This window comes from Colletes latitarsis, chromosome 12 (assembly GCF_051014445.1).
Source record: "Colletes latitarsis isolate SP2378_abdomen chromosome 12, iyColLati1, whole genome shotgun sequence".
NCBI lineage: Eukaryota > Metazoa > Arthropoda > Insecta > Hymenoptera > Colletidae > Colletes > Colletes latitarsis.
Window position 1 is genome coordinate 22470355 of NC_135145.1, and position 27538 is coordinate 22497892.

Genomic DNA, 27538 nt, shown 5'->3' on the forward strand with positions numbered 1-27538 from the left:
TCCGTGGCGGAAGTACATTATTCGTCGTTGCGTTTTTTGTTCTGTCGGTGAGAATAATAACAGCGTTGCGGGACGGTGCACCGGGGCGCGAATAAAAGGATGGCTGTTTTGCATAATTGTCGAAGCGTATACCGACGGTGTAATCCAGAAACGAGCGAGCTTTTTGGAACCGATCCGAGCAAATTTCACCTTGTAACGCCGCCGTGGCCATTAATGCTCCGATCCCCTCCGAATAGAACGCGTTCGCGAAAAAGAAAATTGAAAAGTTCCATGAACGAGCCTCCTCCGCTCTGGGAACCACGACGCCATCTTGGACTCATCGCTCGTAGCTTCGATTTTCGTTTACCAATATTATGATGCCCGATCGTACATGAAATCAATCCACTTTCGTACCCAATATTTCCGTAATTAATACGAGCTCATAAATTATCGAACAACCACAGCGCCACTTCATTAAACCGTCCGCCTCGAGAGCCGTTCCGCACGGAAACCAAAAGAGGGAACGAGAAAGCGGTAATCAGGTTTTCTACCGGTTTTCCAAATCCACTTACGCGTCGTTATGTCTTATACATCGTGGATCGTCGTTTCTTTTCACCGGCGGATGAAGTCGTTTGATTTATGCGCGACGGTTAAGGGCCGATTACTCTGCCTCCGCGATACTTTATCTAGTCATCGATCATTGGTATCGCGAGAAGTTGCGCGCGCATTGTGGCTAGAAACGCGCGGCTGCGCTTTGCAAACTCGCCCCGCGTCGCTTGGATCGCTTCGATATTTTATTGACTTCGATCGGACGGGAACTTCTGGAAAATCTTGGTATTTTATAGTTTCTTTTTAATGCAACAGGGATTGGTCAAAATTCACCAAAGCTAGAAATCTGGTAGATTTTTATAATATCAATACAAACTCATTTTTGATGTTTATGGAAACTCTACGTCGTTTTGTATTTGTTTTTTATCAAATACAACATTTGTCATAAAAATTTTGGAAACTAGAGTTTTATTGTATAAATAGAGTGATTATTCTCAATCACAGATATAATTGTCTCCATTTTGCGCAAAAAGATTTTAAAATAAACGTCTGATAATAATAATATAAGTATATTTCGTGACTAAAGAACGTAAAATCGAGATGGCCGCCGCTAAAATAGATCGAAACAGCGTTGAATCGACGCTCGCGCCTAAATGATCGCCCGTCGCCTGTAGCTACAATTCTCCCGGACGTTGAAAAACCGAATGACGACGCCCGCTTCCGGCGCGGAAAATGTCGCCAACGCGAGAACGTTCAGCGATTCTTTCTCGGTTGCGCAATCCGTCGCGTCGACTAATGCGATTAAAAAGGCATTACGATTATGTTCAATTATTAACAATTACAAGGACGGTGGGGAGAGGGAAGGGAGAGAAAAAAACCGTAATTACCTGCCATTAATCAACGAGCTCCGACGACCGCTTCTTCGCGACCTCATATAACCGTCTCCGTTTCGCGTGTCTTCTTCCTCCGCGACATACCGCGGCAATTACTTTAATTCGAGAATACCACGAAATGTTTGCTTAGTGGAAAACAACGCGGAAAAGTATATGTGGCGGACAAGGCCGAACGATAGCTCCCAAAGATAAACGTCGCGGGTCTGATTTCGCGTGCAACGCATGCTCGTTGACTTAGTGGACGAAATAATGCTTTTGGAAATTGTCTTTCTTCGTGTAATTATCTTCTCTTTTCACGTGCAACGATTATTGTTAAGAATTTGTATCGAAATTTAAGGATTTTTAGGAAAAGACTGTTTTATTTTTGAATTTTCCCGCCTTATCGATTACAGGCTCTGCCCAATAAAATGGCTGGAGCTAGTAGCTTGAATCTATATACGATTTATGATCTTCTGACGAGCCTAATTTCACGAATAATGCGTTCGTCGATTGAAAAACTGAACAACACTTTTGGAAATTGTTTTTTTCGTGAAATTATCTTCTTTTCTTCAAATAGAACGATCATTATTAAGAATAGATATTGAAATTTAAGAATTTGTAGAAAAAGACTGTTTCATTTTTGAATTTTCCCGCCCTATCGATTACAGGCCCTGGCCAACAAAATGGTCGAAACTGGAGGCATTTAAAACTCGTATATTTAAACTTTTCAACATTTTGCAATTACATAAAATTTATAAAAAAAATAAATAATTAAACCAAAAAATCGAGAACTGATCCCAGTAGGATCAGTTGGTTTAATAATCGCGTTTACCGTGCACATTAGTAACTAGCATGCGTTCGAAATTTATCGTCATAGTTGCTACTAATTATCGGTTTCCATTAAACTTTTTCAACGCCTCGTACGCGAGCAATTTTCCACACACGAGAGGGGCGCAACGACGATGCAATTTAGTAATTAATGGTGACATTGTGGATAATTAACTGCCGTAGATAATTGTAATTGTACTTAAGTTCTGTGTGCCGGCCGCGGCGAAAGATAGAAAGAGGAAAAAAAGGAAAACGCGTCGTCGCGTTCGTTTCTTCGTAGGAGACGTCGTCGACGGGGCCTTTCGCTTCGTCCAAACAAGGATGAACCGGTGTTCTTGGACCCGGAGAGACTAATGCACGCGACAGCGACGCATGCAATCTCCTGGAGTTGAATTATTGGCACATGACGCGGAAGAATGGAATGAAACGTTGAGCAAGTGCTGGTCTAGACGATATTTTATGCGTTTGGTAATTTTAAAAATGAAGAAACCACGTTTTGGACTATATTTAAAAAGCTTATTAGGTGCAAACATTTTTTTAATTGTTTTATTGGTGCCCCTTTCGATCGATTTTTTGCAAATATTTTATGGTCGATATTTACACAATATTTTATATATTTGAAAATTAAAAAAATAAAGAAATTATGTCTTTTTAATAGATTTTAAATTGATTCGACTCCTCGTCAGGATGGATTTATTTGTGTGGATTTATTCTCGATAGTTTATTGTCATATGCACAGCAAAGCTAATTGCAAAATGCAATACTGTGGTCTGTGTGTACGGAGGAATTAATTTTCTTAAGATTTATTTCGTTATTTTGGCAATAGAAGACTAGGGCGTGAGAGATTCACAAGTGAAATTGTAAGGTCAGGGGTTGAAATTCTTTTATGGTTGGAATCTTCGTCCATTATTTTTATACCTTACTATAAAAAGTAAAAATACCTTTTATACCTTACTATAAAAAGCAAGAATTTTTGCCCTAGAAATATATAAATAAATTTTCCGCAGAATTTTTTCTTTTTCTGCTGTCTTTCATTGATGTAAAACTCATATTTGAACAGTGTTCAGATGATTAGATGATACAAATATCTATTTTATAAATTATTTATCACGTTAAAAATTGTTCAAACAAAACACTAGGCAGATAGTTATCCACTTGCAGCATGGTTACCATAAGCTCTTAATGCAAGCCATATATCAATGTACTCCCAGGTTGCTATATGTACCTTGCCAGGTGCGATAACTTGACACAAACTGACACTTAAAATGTCTTAAATCAACGAAAAACAGATAGCATCATACTATCGTCAATGTTTACAGTCTAACACAAGTTCTGCTAAGTAAACAGCAGATACGTGAACCGATTTATCACTTGATGATCCACCATTTTCCAAAACTCATCTTCCAAACGAAGCCTCCATATCTTAAACAAGCTTCATTCTACATTAAATTGTGCAATTGAAACTCTATTTAATCCATGTTTCTATTTTAAATTAAAATAATAATAAATCGACTTCTAAAATATTCTATATTAAATCCAGATACTAATTTTGACTCTCAAGTGGAATATTGAAGCTATTAAAAAACTATATTTCCAAACCAAAAAATAAACAATTGAAACAAAATATAATTCTTAAATATTCAGCTATAACAATTAAAACAAATCGATTTCTAAAATATTCTATATTAAATCCAGATATTAATTTTGACTCTCAAGTGGAACATTGAAGCTATTAAAAAACAATATTTCGATCGTTAAAAATTGCAAATAAATTTTCCTATCCCTCTAGAACTTCAATAGACGTCAGAAGATTATTTAAATCAAACAATAAACAACAATTTGCGACAGTTTTACGCGAGTCTCGGAGTTCGCTGAACTACGATCGCGAAAAGAAAAAAAAATATGAGCAGAGCTCTATCGGCAATTTATGACGGGACAAGTATGTGTTCCCTGTGTATTTAGATGTAGATTAGGATGCGTGCAATTACGTTAGTGCGCCGGTAAATTGCACATCGGTGGCCAGCGTGATTTATCGTGCGTACCACGCGCCATTCAGGATCTGCCTAATGATCGTTTGCAGATCGCTATCGACGATCGACGGAACGCTGTGATCGAACGAATCGAATAGACACGCGATCGATCGATCCACGACCACTTTACTACGATTTTTTACCAATCAACGATCACCTCGTCGAGCATTAAAAGAACTTTGAATCAAAATTAAATTATCTACTTTCATCGTCATTGATTTTAAACTCGATATTATTTCATCAAACAATTTTTTTTTATTGAATGAACATAAAAAATAGTATTGCAACACGTCGAGAATAATAATTAAAATTCTATCGAGAAATTTAAGAGAATAGTTGATTACTGATGTTGATAATAGACAATTATTTTGAATGGAAAATTATTTACATCTCTATATAATTTCATTATCATTCTATTACGATTTTTTTGATTTAAATATCACTATATTACAATAATTTTCTATTATTTGAACAGTTATACAGGATGTTCAGACACCCCTGGGAAAAATTTTAATGGGGGATTCTAGAGGGCAAAATAAGACGAAAATTGAGAATACCATTTTGTTGATGGTCGCTTCGTTAAAAAGTTATTAAAAAATTAAATTAAAAAATTTCAAATCATTCTGAAAAAATTATTTTTAGTTGCAGGGGTCAATTGCAAGCATTTTTGGTCAACAGACATACCCCTGAAATCCTATCCACTTTTGAGAAAAAAAATCGAGAAGGTATTGAAATTTTTAGACGAAATTAAAAAATTTCAAATCATATTAAAAAAATTATATTTAGTTACAGGGGGCAATTACAATCATTTTTTATCATTACATATACCCCCGAAATCTTGCTCAGTTTCGAGAAAAAAATTGTTTACCGAAAATATAATTTCTGACCAGAAATGATTCCCTGAAATTGCATGCATATCGTTAAAACGTCATAACTTTTGAACGGATTGGACGATTTTAATGTTTAAAAATGCAAACGACGCGTATTTAGATGGAGAATATATAGAAATTGTAAAAATATTCAAAAAGTTGTTCGTTAACCCCGTAAAGTGACAAAAACCCCATAAAAGTGGTTCAAACTTCAAACGACCATAATTCCTGCAATAGTGAATATATTTCAATGAAACTTTTTTCTGAAGTAGAGCTCATGGGTACCTACAAAAAAGTATTAGACAACTTTTCTGTACAGCATCAAACAAAATGATTAAAAATGAAAAACGAATTTTTAAGGAAAATCGACAGGGGGGTAGTGCCTAAATTTTTCGCTGAAAAAAAAATTTTCAAATCGTTCTGAAAAAAATATTTTTAGTTGTGGGGGTCAATTACAATAATTTTTGATGAATAGACCTACCCCCGAAATCCTACCCATTTTCTAGAAAAAAATTCGAGAATATGTAAAATTTGTCGAAAAAATTAAAAAATTTCAAATCGTTCTGGAAAAATTATTTTCGGTTGTGGCGGTCAATTACAATTATTTTTGGTGAATAGACCTACCCCCGAAATCCTACCCACTTTCTAGAAAAAAATTCAATACGCTCGGAATTTTAAACGTTAATAACTTTTTAACGAAGCCTCCATCAACAAATTACTATTCTTGATTTTCGTCTTATTTTGACCTCTAGAATCCCCCATTAAAATTTTTCCCATGGTTGCCCGAAAACTCTGTATATTTATATTACATTACAATATAATTCTCTTATTTAATAGTTTAGTAACAAACATTTTCTATTATTCGAACAGTTGCAATAGTACTTTACAATAATTTTCTACCATCAAGGTCTCTCGAAGCCCAAAACCAACACCTCGAAATTCTAATTTTTATTCACCGCGGCGCGCTGGGTCCCTTCGATTTTCGAGTGATCGATGATCGACCGATTTCCCCGACGCGTACAAATCGTTTTCAACGGTACACCTCTCTACGGTTAATTAATTTTACGGACGCTGGAATCGTTAATCGAGGCTCGCCGGCGGATAATGGAGCAATTTGCAAATTACATCCTCGCCGAACGGAGATTTTCATTCGTGCTTAGGGACAAAAAAGAAGCCTCGCGTGTTACGTTATGGAATACCGGCGCATTAATGAACGCGCGTCCTAATAATCGTTGGACTGGCGTCGCGCGAGCGCAACAACATTACTTTTTCATCCGTCGGAACAAACAGGTTTCTTTCGAGCCGTTGAATCGTAGAAAAACAACAAACACACAAACGTTCCACGGTCCGTATTATCCCGACAAAGTTTTACAATCGTTTCGAAATGAATAATGTACGCGAGATCGCGCGAACGTTATAGTTGGACCGAATCGCGTGTGCCCACAAAATTGAATGGTCTGTTTGAATCGTAAAAACGAGATCGGGGGTTTTATCGCGCCGATGGAAACGTTAAAAATACACGCGGTTGGATCAACAACACTTCGACGGGGGAAGTTGATTATTAAAAAAACGTAATTATCTTTGCCGACGTTCGTTTTATTGCCCCCTCCCCCCTCCCCCCTCCACGGGAATAATTATTATGAAAACCGATTCCTTTATTGCGGAAGAAGGGATCGGTGTGCCTTCAAATATTCTCCGCGACGCCCCTTGTCGAATGGGGTATTAACGTTCTTACATAAAACCGAGATAAAATCGAGAAAAAGAAGCAATTTTTATTGCGTTCGGGGAATATTGAAACAACCGAATGGTATAATATAACAGGGAATTTAAAATAAATAATATACAACTATAAAAGAATGTTAAGTGTGGAGTAAGATTTTATTTTCGTCGTCGAGGAATATAACCTCTGAAGCACGTTTGGCGCGCATGCGCGTGACTGTTCGAGAGTCTCGATTCGACTCGACTAATCGATCTCCTCGGATCGATTAAAAGGGAATCGAACGAGTGTTCTCGATTGGTCGGTTTCAGCTTCGATTTGCTGGGCGATATTGTAATAAATGTGTAAAAAAGTCACTTCGCGTTTAATGATTACATCGATCAGAATATATACGTAGAAAAACTATCTATCAACACCAGCGCTCGTGCGATTTATATTCGTATTAAAGTTACTTTTAATTCCTATCGAGTGTAATTTATTTATTCAGAACGTCTCAAAGACAAATGTGCGCTTGCAACATTAATTTTTTTGCAACAGTGGCTACGCGTTTCACGGCAGAACGTTGCAACACGTATTGTCGCAACCGCGTGGCACAACGACGTTCGTAGATTAAACTACTAATAATTCTTTAGAAAATAAATAAACTTTACTTCATGTCAAGAATATTCGAAATTTTACGGAAAGATTATTCAATCACTGCTTGTCTCTTTAAACGAATTCTTTTTCTGGTAATAATTTTTTAATTAGTTGGATTTTCAATTTTATTTAATATTAAATTTTTTAGGGAGTTTCAATAGTTCTAGAAGACCTTGATTTGTTGCAATTGTGATATATTTTGATAACGAAATTATTATCCAAGAATTTTCTTTTGATAATTTCTTGATACATTTCTTTTGGTTTGTATAGTACAACCTTATTGACTGGGGTTCGATACTCTTCTATGTCCGATTTAAGTCTTTTTGTGTTTTTAAATTAAATCTTTTCGATTCAATTCTTATATATTCAATCTTCTTCCCTCTTGACACGATTTTTTTGGTTTATTCAATACAACCTCGATTATTGCCTAGATACTTATATTAGATACTTTTATAACTGATATTAGATACTCTTGGACGTCCAATTTAAGACTTTTTGTGTTCTCAAATTAAATTTTTTCAAAATCACTATCAATCTTCTTCCCCCCTGACACAATTCTTTTGGTCCACGCAGTACAATCTCGATTACAGCCTGTAGACAAATTCCCTATCACGATCAATTTAAGTTTACATTAAAACTTCGCCGAGTAAATGAATAAACAAAGTAAAAAAAGAATTTTGCCAAGAAATTCGAATAGCAGAAAGCGGATGCAATCGAATTTATCGCGTGCGTAGGTACCTGACCGAGAAATCCGATCCATTAGTGTGCTAATTGAACGTTATTGCACGTTGACGGTAAGCTTGTAATTAAGGAATACCAGTTGGCGCCAATCGACTGTCATTTCGATATTCGGATTCGAATCGCGTTTATCGCCGGCGCGTTTCGTAGAAAACTCCGGCACGCATTAGACCGCGTATCGAAATGAGAGATTCGTTCTTGCCAACTTAATTACTTCTTACGATCGAATCCCAGATAATTCTCGCCGCGGCTAAGCGTTACGTGTGTATCTAATACAGGAGTTAATACGTAGGAAACGGTTTTGCTATCGCCTCGACCCTCTTCTTCCCGGTTCGATTCGACTTGCCACGCCTCGTTCGGCGTTCGATCTTTCTTTCGCGAGTTTCTTCATTGTTGCAATTACGGAGGTCGTCGCATTTGGTCGATATTTCGTGTTTCGAATACCGTAGAAAAAAAACTACCCTTCTTTCTCTACGTACTATTGTTTGTTTAAAGGTTGTGCATTATTTTGTATTGATTAGAAGCGAGAAAAATCGATTGAACGATGTTTCTTTCGCGAGTTTCTTCATTGTTGCAATTACGGAGGTCGTCGCATTCGGTCGATATTTCGTGTTTCGAATACCGTAGAAATAAAACTATCCTTCTTTTTCTACTTAATATCGTTTGTTTAAAGCTTGTACACTATTTTGTATTTATTACAAGTGAGAAAAATTCTAATATTCGAAAATTCGTTTCTCAAACACATAAAGATTCCTCGTTTTTACCACTTCATATGTACTTACAGTTCAATTATCCGCCATATTTAATTTTTCTACGTTACCCCAGTCCCGAGAATGCCTGATAATCAAAATTGTATTGTATTATCGTTCGTTTAAGGGTTCGTACGTTATTTTTCATCGACTGTAAGTGATAGAAATCGACTGAACGGTTTAATCGACCCGAAATTCTAAGAAGTCCCGGGATAAAAGTGTTTTATACGACGTGTACCAAGGGATCTTTATTCCATGGGGTGCGTTGATGCGTACGAATCATGGAATCGAGACGTTGTACCGCGACGGGTTACACCGAACGAGGTGTTTTTACATCGAATCATACTTGCAAATTCTCCCTAATAGACGCATCAATGCATCCTGTGACAAGAACCGGCGACGGTCGGACGTGTTCGATTTCTCAGCACGATAATAACAAGCAATTACGAATTATCGGCGATTCCTTATTCAGCCCGGTGGCTGCTCACGCGATAGAGCCACCGATAACGCCAGATATTTACCTTCCGGATGCAGATTACGCCCGCGCATACGTTTAACCCTTCTACGAGGATTAATTGGCCCCTCGAATGGTCTACAACTATCGACAAGTATTGAATCATCCCCCATAATACAGAGTAAAAGTTGCAATTCGATTGGAAAAGATTGAAACTTATTCGTTTTGGGGGATGAAATTTTAATTTGAAAAAAGACTACAGAATGCAGCTAAAATGCAAAAATATTTGGGGGTGGAGACAACCCTCTACAAAGCTCCCATTTCATTAATCCTATTTATCAGATTTGGGGGGATGCTTGCTATTAAAATATCGAATTTAATAATTCGTAGACCTTTAAAATTTTGTTGCTATAAAATTTTTAATGAGTCGAATCCAATTGTTTAACGATTTCTCATTTCAAATATGTAAAATTGTCTCAGTCTGTAAATCTAGCGTTAAAGTGGCATTAAAGCTCGAACAGAGTCCCAATAGTATATATAGCATAGTATAATATACTATAACATAGTATAGCCCAATTTTTAAACAGAAAATTTCACCCAACGATATAATGGATTTAAAAATAATGCAAGAATCTTGCCACAAGAAATCTCGAGTTTACTGCTTCTAAAAACAAGTGAAATTAACAAAAAACAGGAAGTAAAAGAAGTCGAACGACGGGTCTGGCGGCCATCTTGGTTCCACTTTACACAACTTAACACAATCCAGCTGGTCTCAGCGTGAAAGTTAATTGTACATCGAGGCGCTTTTCTTTTAAATAATTTCCTTTCGCGACCACTCGTAAAAAACACTATTTTAACTGTTCTAAATTAATGTTATTATGTAGGAATGGATGCTTAAACGTGCACACATGATCGATAGAATAGTCGATTGCTCGTTCAATGGTCGCTTCGAAGCGCTATCGTTTTATAATTCACCCCAGTTTAACCAATGAAAGGTAAAACTCGTTATCTAATACACCTGGAAGTGAAAGACCAGTAATAGACATGCTAATTTTTCTAAACGTTTCCACTCTTATCTGTGGAAAATGACTGCTGGATAACTGTACGTGTCCGTTTCCGTGTCGATTATATTGGAACGTTCACCGATTATTTTCAGGGTTCTTCCACAAAAATTAAGATTAATTTAATAAATGGTAATCCAAATTGATTAGAAACGAACACGGTGAAAGGCGAGCACGATATAAGATAATAAAAAATTAAAGAGCCAACCGTAATGCGATCAGAGCGCAAATGAAATATAATACAAGAATATTTTATAGTTAAATAGGGGGGTTTTTAACTGTATTACGTTATTTATGATTGAAAGATTAAATTATTATTCTTAGATCCACGTCGAGTTTCGAGACAGAGTATAGTACCTCGCTTATTGCAAGAAAATCTCCCTCGTTGTAAGATTCCTACGTTTTCCCTTTGTTTTCTTAGAACATTTACTAATATTTACTAACTTCAATATGTCAAACACTCGAATAAATTTACAATATCGAAAGGAAAAGTATCGAACATTAGAGAGAGTCTACTTATCTATATTGAGCTTGCTTTTTCGAGACATTATTTCATTTTGGAGTCCCCAAAAATTCCAAAAAAATATATTTTCAACCCTAACACGTGTCAAATTAAAAAATTGAAAATACTCTAATGGCGCCATAAATTTGATAAATATTCCTATTCTATTTACAACGCCCCATAGGCGTTCTCCGCACACAGCGAGCTGATTGTTGTAACGTTGGCGAGGATCGACGAAGAAAGTCGTGGAAAATTCTCGAGACCTCGACGTGCCAGTTGCGTGTACGTCGAGTTGGCCATTATAACACGTCCGCGAGGAACACAAGCGGCCTCAATGAGTCGGCTAATTAGTTTATTACGCCGCGCTAATTTGTATGCCCATAAATCGCGATCGTATGTACACGGTACGCGTAATGCACCGAGTTAATGCGCGAGCCTGAGCGCGTGTTGGTTCGTCGCGAACACGCAGAAGCGACCGGCTACATAGTAGCGTGCAAATATGACAGAAATGACTAGCAGATTTTCGAGCCGCTCTCTCGGAAATCACTCCATCCAAAGCGTCTAATCGAGCGTGACGCATCTAATCGGGTATTCGCGATACACTGTAACCGACGGAGCGACCACGGGGAGAAGAAATAAATTAACATCGTAAATTCTCAATACCCGACGATGAATTAACGACGAGTCAATTAACGCGGTTGCCAACCGACGGGATCCTAGAATCGAGAAATACGCTTCTAGCGGTGATTCTGAAGCTGAAAATAAGAAATTGAGGCCCTGGTATGGGTACAAAGCAGGGCAATAGAGTCTGAAAACCGATTTTTTATCGAATTTTGGGTGATTGTTGTTGGAGACGTTCGAGTGTTTGAGATATTCATGATTGTAGTTAGTAAATATTAGTAAATGTACTAAGAAAACAAAGGGAATACATGGGAATCTTATAACGAGGGCGATTTTCTTGCAATAATCGAGGTTCTATACTCTGTTTCAAAACTTGACACTGTTACAATCTTAATAATAGTTGCATCCGGATTTTTATTCGAGATACTCATGATTGGAGTCTGTTTTATGATCTATCTTTGTCAAATGTGCTAATAAAACAGAGGGAAAACATGGGAATCTTATAACGAGGGCGATTTTCTTGCAATAATCGAGGTTCTATACTCTGGTTTAAAACTCAACACTGTTAGAGTCCTAAAAATAATTGCATCTGGATTTTTATTCGAGATATTCATGATTGGAGTCTGTTTTATGATCTATCTTTGTCAAATGTGCTAATAAAACAGAGGGAAAACATGGGAATCTTATAACGAGGGGGATTTTCTTGCAATAATCGAGGTTCTATACTCTGCCTTGAAACTCTCCACTGTTGGAGTCTTGAAAATAATTGTATTTGGGTTTTATTTTTTAGATATTATTAGACTCACGCGTGAATCTAGCTCTGGAGAACAATGGTCCCCAAAGAATGTCCCCAATTACATACCTAGAATCTACACCCATTAAACTATTCTTACGAGACAGTTGAAACACTAAAAATATATTGGTAAATAATTTTAAACAGACGAGTTTAAACCGAAAAGAATTGCTCCCGTGTTAACCCAGAAACGGTTTCGAAAACGTCGAAACCGTAAAGATTGGGCGAAAAGGGGCCCGCTGGAGGGGCCCCACGTCGCTGGAAGGGAATCGTTCTCGGCGTTCACGAAACAGTCGCTTCCTCCTGGCCGTGAAATTACAGTGTTTACGCGAATTAGATTTCGGTTTCGGTAATTTTCAGTTAATAACGAACTGGCCCAACGAACGAACGAGCATTAAGTGCGGCTCGGGGCCCATTAATGCTATTATAATGTTAAAGGCTACCTACGCGTTCATCCTGAAACTTCTCCAGGAATAACAGAGGAACCTGTACGTAGCGTATTCGCGATTTAATGACGAAATCCAAGAAAAACGAGAGTAAAGAAGTTGGTCCCGAGCTTAGATCTTGCTTATCGTTCGCATTACGTGCAGGCTACCTGCATTATAAACTCATCCCCGACAAATCGGGCCGATTAACGTCTGCTGCTCCGTCAGCCCCTCGCCCTGGTCAAGTTTAAACGGATTTCGAGGCGCGATATCAACGAACAACGAATACTGGCACCCTCTGTAGATCATCGACGATTTCTACGTTGATCCGGTATGGATCGAATTTCGATAATGACGAATCGCGGTGGAAGAGTGGCGGTTCTTTGCGAAATTCATTAGAGTCGACGCGAAACCGGTTGGAAGAAACCGGGGCTAAAACAGCTTTGCAAATTGCGGACGCGAATTATCAGTAGCAGCTTGTAAGCACGAGGTGGGATCCATCGGTTGGTATGTCGAGGATATCGATCGCGCGTGAAAATGATTCTGGTCGTTACAAGCGAATCGAACGCTGTTACATGATCACTCACGGCATCGAACGTGCCGAAGTGTGGGCTTGTAGGGATCATTAATGCGGCAAGGTCGGTGAAAGGAATGATAGCACTCCGTCCTCCTTCGTCCACGCGTGTCTCTGCGCGTCTCCGTCTGCGCGCGCATGCGAACCGATTCGAAAACGCGCGCCAGCGGTTATATTAAAGTTATATTTAATTTATACTAACTTTGTGTAACGATAAAATGTAATATAAAGTTACACAAAGTTAATATATTTAATACATTTTATTATTACGCAAAGTTATATTAAATTTGTGTAATAATAAAATGTAATATAAAGTTATATTACGACGATCACGTGAGTGGAGGGGGGAGAATTGTTTTCTTCTGGCGTGCAATTTGACTACGAAGTTTGTCTTTGACGATGTTTTAAATTGTAATAGGTATGTTTGTGGGCGTTTGGAATGGTTTGGAGTGGTTTGATGCAGTTGCATTGTGAATTATGTGAATTATGAAATATGCAATTGTCTAAGAACAAAATTTCTTTTCGTTCTTTTCAACAATTTGAGGGAGTTTGGCGTGGTTTGAAGTGGTTTGGAGTGGTTTGACGCGATTTGGAATGGTTTGGAGTGGTTTGATGCAGTTGCATTGTGAATTATGAAATATGCAATCATCTAAGAATAAAGTTTCTTTTTGTTTCTTTGAACAATCTGATGAAGTTTGGTGTGGTTTGAAGTGGTATGGCACAGTTTGCTTCAACCTCGAAGATTCCTCTATTCAACAATAACATTACAACTATACTCAGCTACATAATCGCCACAAATTTTGCAATGGAGCTCGACAATGTAACACATCTGACTAACACAAACGATCTCAAACCAATTCTCAGAGCTCCAAACTGATCTGAGTTGACTCGAGACACACTGTTCCTTCCAAAAGACCATACAATAAACATTTCTAATAAATTTCTTTTTACTCTACACATCACAAACATTACCATTTCTATATCGAGTCGAGTTTAACGTTCCAGGAAACGCTTCTGACGCCTCAAAACAGTGATATTTATGCCGTCTGCGGACGGAAACTAAACCGCGAGGGCTTAATCGACCAAAACGTTAATCTCAGCCACGATATTCAGTTTAACCATAATCGTCCATGCGACAACACTTCCATTAACGAATAATTTTCAACGACTTCTCGACAGTGAGAAGTGAGAAGTGAGAAGTGAGGATCGAACCCAGAGATATCAGGACGGAAAATGTTAGTTTAAGGGACTCGAACGAGGAACGATCGTGGCCAGTGGGGTAAAGAGATAATGATTTTGCAGATCATTCGACGCGAGGAGGAGGCGTCGAGCAAGCTGTCCCGCAGACGAGTCCTGCGAGCAGCACGAGCAGCTCGAGCCAAGTGAACCAGGTGAGCCAACCGTCTCACCAACAATCGGCACTGCCACCTACGACGACGACACCTCAATCCACGCAAATGGGAATCTCCACGGAAGAGGCGAGGCCGGAGGAGGAGAGCAACCACCCCAGAGCAGCGCCGACCAGCCCTGAAAGCGAGGCAGAGGCCGACGACTTCGCCCCGAAAAGGAAGCAGCGCAGATATAGGACTACCTTTACCAGCTTCCAGCTAGAGGAACTCGAGAAAGCTTTCTCGAGAACTCATTATCCCGACGTGTTTACCAGGTACGTACAAAGAAACGTTGCTCTGCTCGATACATTTGTCGCGCGACTCGAATAATACTCGACGTGCACGAGATACGTGCATCGACTACCATCTTGTATGGCGCTTTTTCTGTTTAATCGACAAATCGACCACTCTCGAGGGGGGACTTTTAACTTTTCGATTCCTCGAGTCCATTTATTTTGCAAGTAACAAATTCCAAATGTAAATGTACTTTTACGTTGATATATAGGTATATTTATCATATGTTTATATGGATATATTTTATATATTTGTATAAACCCAGATTAAATATAAAATATAAATGGAGTCGAATAATCGAAATTGGGGGAAATTAGTAACTGAAAATTTGGACTTTGGGCAAATCTAAACTACATAAATTAAAATTGGTCTTAATACTTATTTTCGTATTTTAAAATCTCAAAATTCGAAAATGAAATTAATCGAATAATAATCCAATTCGAGAATTATTGAATTGCCAATTAAACTGTAAACTATGAACAGTGAAAATAAAATGGTGCTTTTCTAAGCATATGGAATAACCTGATGAGTTTACCAGCCAAGAATTTACCAAACGAATGGTCTCCCTGTGCGTAACAAAGACGACCATTGCTCCTCGATATTAGTATGAATCATCGTTCGTAAGCAACGCTGTTAGGTCACTTTATTTTACGACAATTTCCCTATGCTGTGTATGGAATTCCCGTTGATCCTATTCTACGAATCATCCATTCTCGCTCAGAGTTTACGGTGCATCTTCGAGACGACTGATAGGAAGCTCGTGTACCTCCCGCAGGTCTAGACGATAGAGAAGGTGTCTAGTCGCGTTTGTCAGGTTACAGGCTCCCCGTCTAACGGGATCCAGGTACAGCTGAGGAACTTGCAGAGCCAGCTATTAACTCCTACGGAGCCGAAATATTTCGTGATTGGACTCCCGTGAGCTTTGCTCTTTCGTTCGTGGTACCGTTTCGGAACGAAATCGCCACCGAGCGAGTCCTTTTTCTCATTGATAATTTGTCTTTTAATGGATTGCTCCAACGAATTTACGATGAACAATTTTTTTTTAACGTTTACACAAAACGGGGCTCAATTGCTTTGATTTGGACGTTTGATCATTGTGTAAATATTATAGTGCATGGATCGAGTAACTATTCGTGACTGTTAACTTTGAAATCATTTTAAAGTAATCGTGCATCCCCAGTGGGATTGTAAAATATACAATTGTTCAGGTTTTTAAATTTTAGATTTTCAAATTTTCCAAGAAAATATTGATTTAGATCTGTGGGTATTACTACGTTTATTGAAAATGAAACTCCTATGGCGAAAATAAAATATAAAAAAACGCGGGGGAAAACTGTACGAAAGATACTAAAATATCAAAAAAGGAACATTTTATAAACGAAAACAAATTATACAAAAACGCGATAAAAGCTGTGTAAATAAGAAAAATATATAAAAAGGAAAGCTGTATAAACGAAAATAAAATATAAAAAAACGCGAGGAAAATCGTACAAAAATGTTTCAAAAATACAAAAGTACAGAAAACAGCTCGAGAAAAAGAACTCGTTCATTTATTATATTACCGATCATCACAAAATTGACCCTAAGTACCTCTCTAACACCGATTCTGTCTCCTAAACAACAAGAAACCCCCAGTTATTTACGATCGACAAACAAAATTAATTCACCACACGTCGATAGCAATACCTAGTGAGAGAGAGGAAACGATTTTATGCAACATCGGTGGAGCTCTGCCTATCCGGTCGCCACTGTGCACCTACTTCAACTTCCACACGTCCATTTTGTGACTCTAAAAATTGCACAACGATTGCAAAACAGACGATTCCCCGGCTGAAAGAAGCAACGTGTAACGATTACCCGATGAAACGCGATATCGGTAAAAATTACAGACAAACGTCGCGTAATAACGACGAATGATCTACGGCCGCGTCGTTGGAATCCGGGAAAACCTGCAAGATCTATCGGTCGGCGAAACAGTACGTACTCCGCCATCGATCATCGATGTTTTTTTTTTTTTCTTTCGTCGTCGAAACGCTCGCCGCGAATCGTCATGCAAATTCCGCGGCGTCAAAACGATGGTTTAGCGTTATTAAGCTCTCCCCCCTCCAACCCGTTGGATCCAGTTGCTCACCGGTAACGTGCCGGCAACAGGGTGTATCGCAATCTATCTATGGCGTAGCTTTTTCTTTCGTCTCGTTCTTTTTCACTACCGTGGCTGGTTCCGTGCCACGGAACACCCGGTAGGTAGAAGTAACTAATAGCGGTGTAATCGCTCGTAATAGGTCCGGTCCTGCGCGGCCACGGTATGGGTTCGCGTAATTAACCAACGATGGAGGGGATACGTATGCAGAGAAGAAACGAACCAGCCACTGGTACGCCATTGATACCGAACGATCGAAATTCGCTATGTACAGTTCCCCTCAAAATCGCGTTCATCTGTTCCTATTTGGACCACCTGACGTTTTGGACACCCTGTAGATTCGGTTTTTCGTGTCGAAGAGTATATGTGATGCTGGAGTTTATAGTACACAAATCGTTGTTTGGGTGGTTTGTTTCTACAGTTATTCTTTTCGAATTGGGTCACTGTGTAGAAATTTTGTATGGGGCAAAAAAGTTTCAAAACTCTTTGATGATAAAAATGGAGTTAATTTAAACAAAATTTTAACGAATATTCCAAAGTTACTCTAAAACAAAGAAAAGTAAAATTCTGCAATTCACTTCAAATTTCACAACACTCATTCCTCGTCGACAAATCCAAACAAAAATGAAATAAATATGAAAAATTTCTCTATCTATGTTCTAAGATACCCATTCTTCATTCCTGATGCCCCAAGACGTTTTATATGTTCGATATGACGGTTCGATAAACACGTCCCTTCTATTCGCTCTTTTTGGTCATCGTGGACGAACGAAACACTCGGAGTAAAAGTCTCGAAGGGCTATCTTCCGATGGTCGCGACGGACGGGGCCCGTTGGGACCCGCGCGGGGCCTTATCGAAATAATTCCAAGTCCTGGCTCGCGTTTCGAGATAAACCCTAATGTCCGTGGCATCCCATGGACGTGAAATCCACGAGCCAGGCTGCCTCCTGGGACGAGTCTCTGTTCCATCCACTCTCGCTTTCCGTTAATTTTGCAATATCCGCGGACGATCGTCTCGACTAGATCGCGGCACGATAAAGAAATCGATCGATTTTTTCGATCAATTTCGCCGCGGTAATTTACCGTTTCCTTATTGTGGGTCATTTCCTCCTCTCGTCGAGTCTCTCGATACCTTTTTGCCGTTTTGATATAAATTAATCCCTCCTCCCTTGGCGTCGTTTTCTTGCTCTCCTCTCCGAGCCACCGTGTTGCAGTATTAATTTCACACTAATTGGATTTTATGGTCGCTTAGGTTTATTGACTAGGGTGAGGAGGCAGCGAATACGATGCATATTCATTAGCTACTTTTACGGTAGTAGCAGTGTGATTGGTTCTATCGAAATTGTAACTTTCGCCTTCAGCCCGGGGCGACCATTTTCCACGGCGATTTTTCGATCGAATTTTCCGAGGCAAGCTCGATGAAATATCCAGATACGAAGGATGTGTTGCAAGCCTTCGAACGCAGGCCACTTACTTTTACGAGCTCTTAAGATCTAATTTAGATTAGAAATCGTGTGGCTCGAGCTACCGTGGCTCGACTAATCATTCGACCGTACTCCTACCAGGTTCGAACACAGCTCGTACTTTTTACTTTTCTCGTTTCACGTTTCTCTTCTCGCTTGCCTCCCTTTTGTTTCCTTTTTTTTGTGGCGAGATTCTGGGTCGGAAGAGGAGCTAGAAAAAGGAAAGCATCGACGGGGTCCCCGGTGGGTTTTACTTTATAAAATTTATCGTTCTGTTCGAATAGCGCCAAGATCCACCTGTTTCAGAGGGCAGAGGAGCACGGTTCTCGGTAAATCATTCCGAAGAATACCTTTATATCCGTGGGGTGGGTCGGTGGTGAGTTTAATAAGGATGATTGTTTCCAGTGATCCGTGGAACGGAACCAGTTCCATGGATCTCCAGGCACCTCCTGTCCCCCCGTTCTTCCGTCCCTGTCCCCGCTGGGCCGTCTTCCATCCTCTTGTCCTGACCAGTAACATCTCCTGTCATTAATCGACCGACGAGTCATGCTCCCGATTAGAAACGCCGACGGGGCACCTACGATCCGTTAGATTCGTTTCTTAGCAAATGGGATTAGTGCCCTGGCCACCGCTAATTAGAACCACCGACGAAAATCACCGCTGGAAGGCTAACTGATTCTCGTATTAGGCATTGTATTAGAAGATCATCGATGATGTTTCAAAATATTTTTTATTATAGATCATTTTAAATAGTTGGTACGAAAGATGAAAACTGTTTTCGATATATTTGATTATTTAAACCGTGTTTCGAGTTTATTTTAAAGGTATTTAGGAGTCAGATTTTTATGTTAATATTTCTTGGGACTATTAACGTCTGCATTTTGCAATCCTATCCACTTTCGAGAAAAAAATTCGAGTAGATACTGAACGACGATTTTATGACGGTTCGTAGGATTCGTAAACTCTTGTTGCAAGCCTCGATAAATTGATCAATAATATAATATAATAAAAATTGTTGAAAAAATCAAAGGGCTCTCGAAATAGATTGTGCAATAAGAAAGGAGTCGAGTCACGATATTTGTTGGGTGATCAGTACGCATTAAGCAACTGCTGCTCGCTTCGAATGATACGTTCGAGTAAAAGGAATACCGGAAGCCCTTTCGTTTCTCGATTTCTGCTGTTTTTGCGCTGCCTCGAAAAGGATTGACCGATGATTATGATGTCGGTGTCCGACGAAAGATCCGCTCGGTGTCCCTCGACCGAGGGCCCGCGGGGTTTCTCATCTCGCACGCAAATTGCCCAGATGTTCCACGAAATCGCGCGGAAATCTCGATGATTATATCGCGGAGCACAGAAGCTGCTTCGATCACACTGCTTCAATCTCGCGCTTAGGCAGATTCGAGCACACGGGAGCCGTGTTTCAGCGACCAGAGTGCCCCGTCTCGAAATTACAGGGAGCTCAAAGGCAGCTCGAAAATTGACTGCGTCGATTTACGCCGTGCGCGGATTTATTGCCAAGCGTCCCTCGCTTTTATCGCCGTTTCTTTGCTACTAGCGCGACGTCGCGAGGCGTCGAACTCTTTTCAACGCGTTTATTGTCCGCGAAATTCGACAAAATTATATCCAAGGCACTTTAAAGCATTTCATTCGTTCGTTGCAACGATCGAGTATCTCGATATAAGATCTGAATTTTTAATACAAGTTGTTCGACCTTTGTTGCAAGGTAGTGAATAGAGATTTCAATGAATTTCAGAAAACAATGGTTTAAAATTAAAATTTTAGTGTTACAGAATACTATACGGTTGTAGTGAACGCGTTAAACATGATAGATAACATTATCTATCTAACATTTTAATATAATGATATTTTTCAAAGATGGCGTCGTAGGTTCGAAGCGCGAATTTTGAATTTGCTCCGCGAGACGGCGCTGCACACGAATACACACGATAGAAACAGTAAGCAGAAGTATCTAAACCATATAACTTACATAACCTAGAAATTGTAAAACCTAAGAAGTCATAATTATAAAATACTTGGATTTTTAGGTTCTCCAATTTAAAAATTGCAAGAAAAGAACTGGAAATGCTCGTTAAAAAAAGGCCCCATGATAGAAGATTCCCATAAGCGGACACGTTCGTTGGCCTCGAAAGGTGTTCGCGCGCCATTCTCCTATCGGGACGCTCGATCGCTCTTAGATAAGATTCTATCGCGTTTTACCGGTGTCCGGACGTGTTATTTATTCCGCGTGACATAATGTTTCTTTAATAAACATTATTTATCGGTTATAAGGACGCTCACGAAACAGGAAAAAGCTCGGGGGCCTCGTAAAAACTTTTATATCCTCGTTGCGTTTTAATCTACGATCGATTTCTCACGTGCGTAGTCCGGGGCGTCTTAACGCGACGCTCGAAGACCGCTGCGGAGCCCCGTGAGCACCTTGGCCTGCCGAGCAATAATAATTTAGCCTTTCCCTTTTTCTCTGGCGTCCTTCTGGATTTAATAAGATCACGAAATTTCGCGGTTAGACGGGGCGTCCCTAATTACACCCGCCGTTCACTGCGACTCGACTCGGTTACCCTGGATTCTCGCGTATCGTTATTATTACGTCTATCTCCCCTCCCCTCCCACACGCACACCTTCTTCGTTGTGTCCTTGCCATGGGAAATGTGTGCTAGTTGCTCAGAGTACTACGCGAAGTCACGTACCGAGAGATTAGTCGTGAAAATAAGTAGCGAAACAAATTTTAAGTTATGTAGTTTACAGTTTTATAAAATAAACATTTTAGTCTTGCTATAATAACGTCTACAATAATACATAAGGTGGAAACAGTAAACAAAAGTATCTACACCATGTAAGTTACATAATCTAACAAGTAACATAAAATACTTCGATCTTTAGGTACTCTATATTACATCGACTGATTCAAAAATTGCAAGAAAAAGCTGGGAATATCTGTTTAAAAAAGACACGTTTGTTGACCTCGAAAGGTGTTCACGCGCCGTTCTACGATCGCGAACAGATAAGATTGTATCGCGTAAGAAACAGTAAGCAAAAGTATCTAAACCATATAACGTACATAACTTACAAATTGTAGAATCTAATAAGTCACATTTTCGTTATTATTACGTTCATCTCCCCTCTCCTAATACACCTTGTTGGTCGTGTCCTTGCCATGGGAAATGTGTGCTAGTTGCTCAGAGTACTACGCGAAGTCACGTACCGAGAGATTAGTCGTGCGTTCGACATAACGGGCTATAGTGTACGAGGCTCCGACGAGAAACCTTGTGCAACTCGTTTCTTCGCGAATCGCGTAATTTTTCAACGCGGATCATCTGTCTTCCACGACCACGGTGCTACGGGATGACGTCAGGGTGTATTTGTATCGCGAAAACGCTCGTTTCCTCCCGTCGAGGCTGCGAGCGGTTAATAATGCTCGCGATCGTGCGAACGGAGGAAGTAAAACGCACGCGTTTCCTACGAAGCCGCGAGTGTGTTTCGTAGAGCGGTTTGCAATCAACTTCGGAACTGCGGTTTCGTAATCGCGTCGTGATACAGCTGACTAGCTGGCTCTGCATCAAAGCGGGGACCGCTAAGTGGATTAAACTCGAGCTTCTTTGCAATCTTTCTCGCCTACCGCTGTTTCATTTTTTTTCTTTTTATGCTCTGGCTCGACCAGATAGCCATCGAAGTCGCGCAACTATTTACCAGCGCGTGCAAACGTTAGTATATTCTCTCGATTGTTTTTTTCCCCCCCCTCCCGCGTGGTAGTTTTCTCCTCGTGTCGCTTGTCCAATCTCGTTACGTTTCTCGTTTCGCCTCGTTAAGTTTTTCTGTTATCTGGAACGAATAATGAATAAACATCGAGGGAAGACATAATTTATGCGAAAATCTAGCCGCTTTCAACGAGACGTTTCTGGCGTCGATCTATGAAGACAGATCGAGAGGTTTCTGAGGGAGAATGGGGAAAATGGTTTTCTGTGTTCCGTTTTTTTTTCTGTAAATTCTTTTGTAAAGTATCTTTTTATTTTAAAAGTTTGGTGTTTTCTTCAAGTTCGTCGACGTCTATAAGATTCAATTTGTGTTAACTGTTCATTTTTCCCGAATTTCAGTATACAGTATTTCTAATTTGGTAAGTTTGGTGTTTTTTCAAGTTTATCAAAGTTCATAAATTTCAATTTGACTCTGTTTTTTTAACTGAATTTGTTCACCCACAAATTTCGAGTCTTGAAAATTGAATAATTTTGTATTTTTCGCCTGTGTGAGTTCTGGTTGGTCTTGGTTTGCGAGTTTGCACAAATCTCTGTAGGATTGAACGAGGAGGAAAATAACAGGTGGTGTGCGCGATCAAGAGCGTAGAGAAGGAGCAAGAGAGAGGATCTGAGAGAGAGAAAGAGCGAACGCAAGTGGCGTGTGCGATGCCGTGTGGTGTGCCGGTGCGGCCAAGAGGCTTGGCGCGCGGGTAATTCGAGTAATTGCCGGACAATTACATTATCTAATTAACCTCGGAGGTCGGGCCAGCCAGTCGCCGAGCGCTGCCGGAGTCCGTGATTGTCCCTCGTGGCGCAACCTTAATTATTATTGTTTAACACGCTCGGAATCGTCGTCGTCGTCGGCGGTGCTCGAACGAACGTTTGATTTGAGGAAATTTCACCGGTTCAGGGAAAGGCTTGGCTCACCATTTTTAACATTTTCTCCACTCGACGCGTCACGCGATCGTCTCCCGTTTTTTTCGTTCCATTATTCTAGTCACACTAGCTGTGGTGGTCACCGATGACCGTCACTTCAATCCCATTATTATCAGCATTATTATACAGCTAAAACAGAATCTAAAATACTAAAATAATATTTCAATTAATAGTATAAATTTTATCTACAACGTGCTTCAAAATTAAAAAAAAAAAATGTTTTAATAGTTGTTATCTTTTAACTCGGTTTTGAGAAGTTTGTATATGTTTAATTCATTGATAAAGTGATATTGTTATTAAATAGTGTGGGTAAACAGGGATTCTGTTGAAGCAGTATAAGAATGAGGTTGTATAAATTAGGTTAGAATTGACGTACAGGTATTATAAATAGACTGTGGATCTTTTTGTAAATTCATATTTTTATTGACACAATGAAATGAGAGCTTTGCAGAGGACTGTCTCAACCCTTAAATATAATTTAGTATCTTATTTTAAGTATTTCTTATATTTTTGAAAATTTAAATTCCCAATAAATGCGTAAATATCCACAGTCTATTCTTGGTTTTGGACCATTTAAGTTGCTGATGTCTCAATTGCTCCGTTTATTTCGAAAAGTTCGGATCTACCGAAATTTCTCTGATGTATCGAAGTTTCTCGTATCTATCGAAATTTCTCGGATATACTAAATTTCCTCGTATCTCCACTTCTTCGTATCTACCAAAATTTCTCGTATCTATCGAAATTTCTCGTATCTACCGAAGTTTGTTTGTTCGATTCGGATCATTCGAACATTTTACCACTTGGCTATCGAATGTTCCGTTCGCTTCGAAAGAACGTCGTCACGAACAAAATGGCAGAATGGAAATCGTTATCCGTTGCATTAGTTTCAAAGTTCGCGTAGTTTCGCGGCACAGATGCGGTCGTATATCAATCAAGCGACGATTCGAACGTTTTGAAATTGCCGGGACACGCGTATCCTTTGGAGAGCCAACGGTTTTGCATGGACTTGCTGGAAGGTGCACGGGGAGTGCCAGTTTCTATGACGAGCAAACCGATAGAAAAGCTGGTAGCCACGAGGTAATATCCGTGCATAATGCGGTGCAATCCATCTCCGCTCTAACGATCGGGTTGGTCAACGAACAACCCTCGGAATTTGCCATTAATCTCGGTATAAATCATACGTCTTGGCCTCTGCTAGAATGTTGCGCTCGAAACGGCAATTACCCAAGGAATGACACGGCATTACGAACGATTTCGACGATATTCGCCGCGAGGATTACTTTCTACCGGAAACCGGCGCCGGACGGGAATTAATTCGTCGTAATCGTAATAACGGAAACGCCTTACGAGTCCTCTGGAGCAACCAACTTAACCCTTTCCGGTCGAGACATCTATTTTTCGCCACTAGATGGCGTTGGTGCTTTCAAAATTTCACTAAAAGTATTAAGCTTTGCGAAAAAAGCTTATCTTTTAAAAGAAAATGACGTCTGTGGAAAAATTGAATCTCTAATACCAAAAAGTAGAGCCTTGAGCCTTTAAAACGAGCCAAGGTTCAGCTTCCTACGATCCTTTTCCATTAAGTTACAGCGATTCAAAAGTGGGCCATTTTTTGCTCCAAAATCAGTCTCCATTTCCCCCCCCCCCATTTCTAACATAGACTGGAATAATTTATTTCGAATAACTAAATTTCCTACGATTTTATTACTCGAGTTTTAATCCCATAAATCTCGTGCACTTATTTATTACAAAATACAATAGATTCAAGATGGCGTCCTCGTTGAATTTGCATTCAAAGTACTCGGTGGTCGTAACGAGAGAACTGGTTGTTCTTTGTGCTAGGCAAGTAGGTTTCCCTGACCCACGCATGCGACCGTGGTCACCGGTTACCAGTAAACGAAACAAAGAACCCCTGTAATGGCAGCCCAGGGCAAAGTGGGAAGCACAAAAGGATAATAATAATTATACAACTTATGTTTAGATGAAAGATAAACACGTAACGAGTGAAATAAAGGAGGGACACGGTTAATGTATTCATTAAATTCCAGATGCCAATCTGCGTTTCATTATCTAAAACTTTTGTTCCTCGTGTTTTCTTAAATAGCGCGCTTTTTTTTAAGATGGCGCCGTAGGTTCGAACCGCGAATTTCGAATTTGCTCCGCGAAGCGGCGCTGCTGTACTCGTCGCGGTTTAATTTAAACGAATACACATGTCCCGTGCAGACACCATTTAAATACCAATGCAAAGGGTTAAGGTGCTCGTGTATTCAGCCGCTACGATTGCGATAGAGCGAGACGAAAGCGAAGTCGGTAGCCGACCGCGTAATGCGTGCGAAACGCGTGCGTAATTCGCGCTTAATACGCGTACCGCGAGGAGAGGCAATTACTGATTGGTCACACTGTCGTCGATCGAAACGCGAACGAATCTACGCGTACCTTTGCCCGTCCTTTCTACCGAGCCTTCTCGGATCCTTGCATCGTGTTGCAAGAAACGAAACGACTCGTGTAAGAGCCTCGTAAAAGAACTCTCGCGCGATTAACGCTCGGAATCTGTTCGTCATATGCTCGTAACAGGTCTCCTAAAATATTGTTTTTCTGTTGCAAAGGACTTGAAGAAGATTTGACAAAGTGGCAAAGTGGTTTTGGTAGGTTGAGTGCCATTTTTTAACGGGGATTAAAATTTCGATTTTAGAGAATTGTACGAATCATAACACAAATTTGTTTCTCATTTTTAATAAATTTGTTTGACGCGCTATGGAAATATTGTTTAATACTTTTTGTAGGTACCCATAAGCTCTACTTCAGAAATAAATTTCAATCAAATACACTCACTATTATAGGAGTTATGGTCGTTTGAGAATTGAACCACTTTTATGGGGGTTTTCCCATTTTACGGGGTTAAGGATCAACTTTTCGAATATTTTTGGAATTTCTACATATACTCCATTAAAATACGCGTAGTTTGTTTCTTTAAACATTAAAATCGTCCAATCCGTTCAGGAGTTATGATATTTTAAAGATTCACATGAAATTTTGGGGAACTATTTCTGGCCTCACATTAGATTTTCAGTAATGAATTTTTTTCTCGAAAGTGCGTAGAATTTCGAGGTTATGTCTATTCACCAAAAATGATTGTAATTGATCCCCGCAACTGAAAATAATTTTTTTAGAACGATTTGAAATTTTTTAATTTTGTCGAAAAATTTCACACCATCTCGAATTTTTTTCTCGAAAATGGGTATGATTTCGTGGGTATGTCTAATGACCAAAAATGATAGTTATTGACTCCAGAACCTGGAAATAATTTTTTCAGAACGATTCTAAATTTTTTATCATTGCATTTTATAACTCAATGCAAATTTCATTTACAATAACTGAAATCAAATTAAAAATTGCATTGTCACCTGTTCCTATCAATACAATTTCTTAAAACACATATCCCTTTTTCAAAGTTGAATTAGCGTGTCTAGGAATCCCACGAACCGTTATAAAATTAATATAAAACCATACGACTGCTTGGAAAGGTTCGATCAAAGTCGATAAAAAGTGAGCCTCGAAAGAAGGAGAGCCACTGCTGGTTAATTTCGAAGCGGAAACGCCGAGGCGATATCGTTATGTAAGCCTTGGCGGCGATTTTAAGATCGTGACTAACTATCATTCAATTTGTTATAAATAATCGTATTCGCAATATCCTCGAGGTACGTAGTTACACGCGTGAATAAATTTTATTACACATGTAAGACCGACGAGATTATCTATCCGTGCGAGAACGTACAGCCATGAAAACGCTTACTACACTCGGTTGCACCCGTCACACCAGCTTACCAGTCCTGGCAATTGAATTGAAAATCATGCATAATGTCAGAAGACATAATGCAATTAAATCATATACTACCTAACGCTCGATCGACTAATCTACGACACGGCTACAAACCTAATTAGCTTAATGAATGCACGATTATTCCTGTCGCGCAGATCTCGATAGTTTTTTTCCGCGATCCGCCAACCGCGGCTGTTTTTCTCGCATAAATTTTCACCGATAGATTTAATGCATTGAATAAAACATTCGATTTGACGTGCAACGTTTCGACTCTAGAATACGATTTAATTTCCCTTTTTCTTTTCGCGTGAAATCTCAGGTCAAACCGTAGTGCTGAGGATTTTGAATTTTTAT

The 27538-nt window shown here is 39.5% G+C and overlaps 1 protein-coding gene across 4 annotated transcripts in view; it reads left to right on the forward strand.

The window, feature by feature from the left end:
• Window positions 1–27538, forward strand: part of LOC143348995 (homeobox protein aristaless) — a 124172-nt gene that overhangs the window by 88541 nt on the left and 8093 nt on the right. For all 4 annotated transcript variants that reach the window (XR_013080855.1, XR_013080854.1, XM_076779809.1 and 1 more), the window contains exon 2: window positions 14700–15060. Coding sequence is in view for 2 of the 4 variants with exons in the window: in XM_076779809.1 (XP_076635924.1) it covers window positions 14700–15060 (361 nt within the window). In the remaining 2 variants the exon portion in view is untranslated. The remainder of the gene's footprint in view (window positions 1–14699; window positions 15061–27538) is intronic.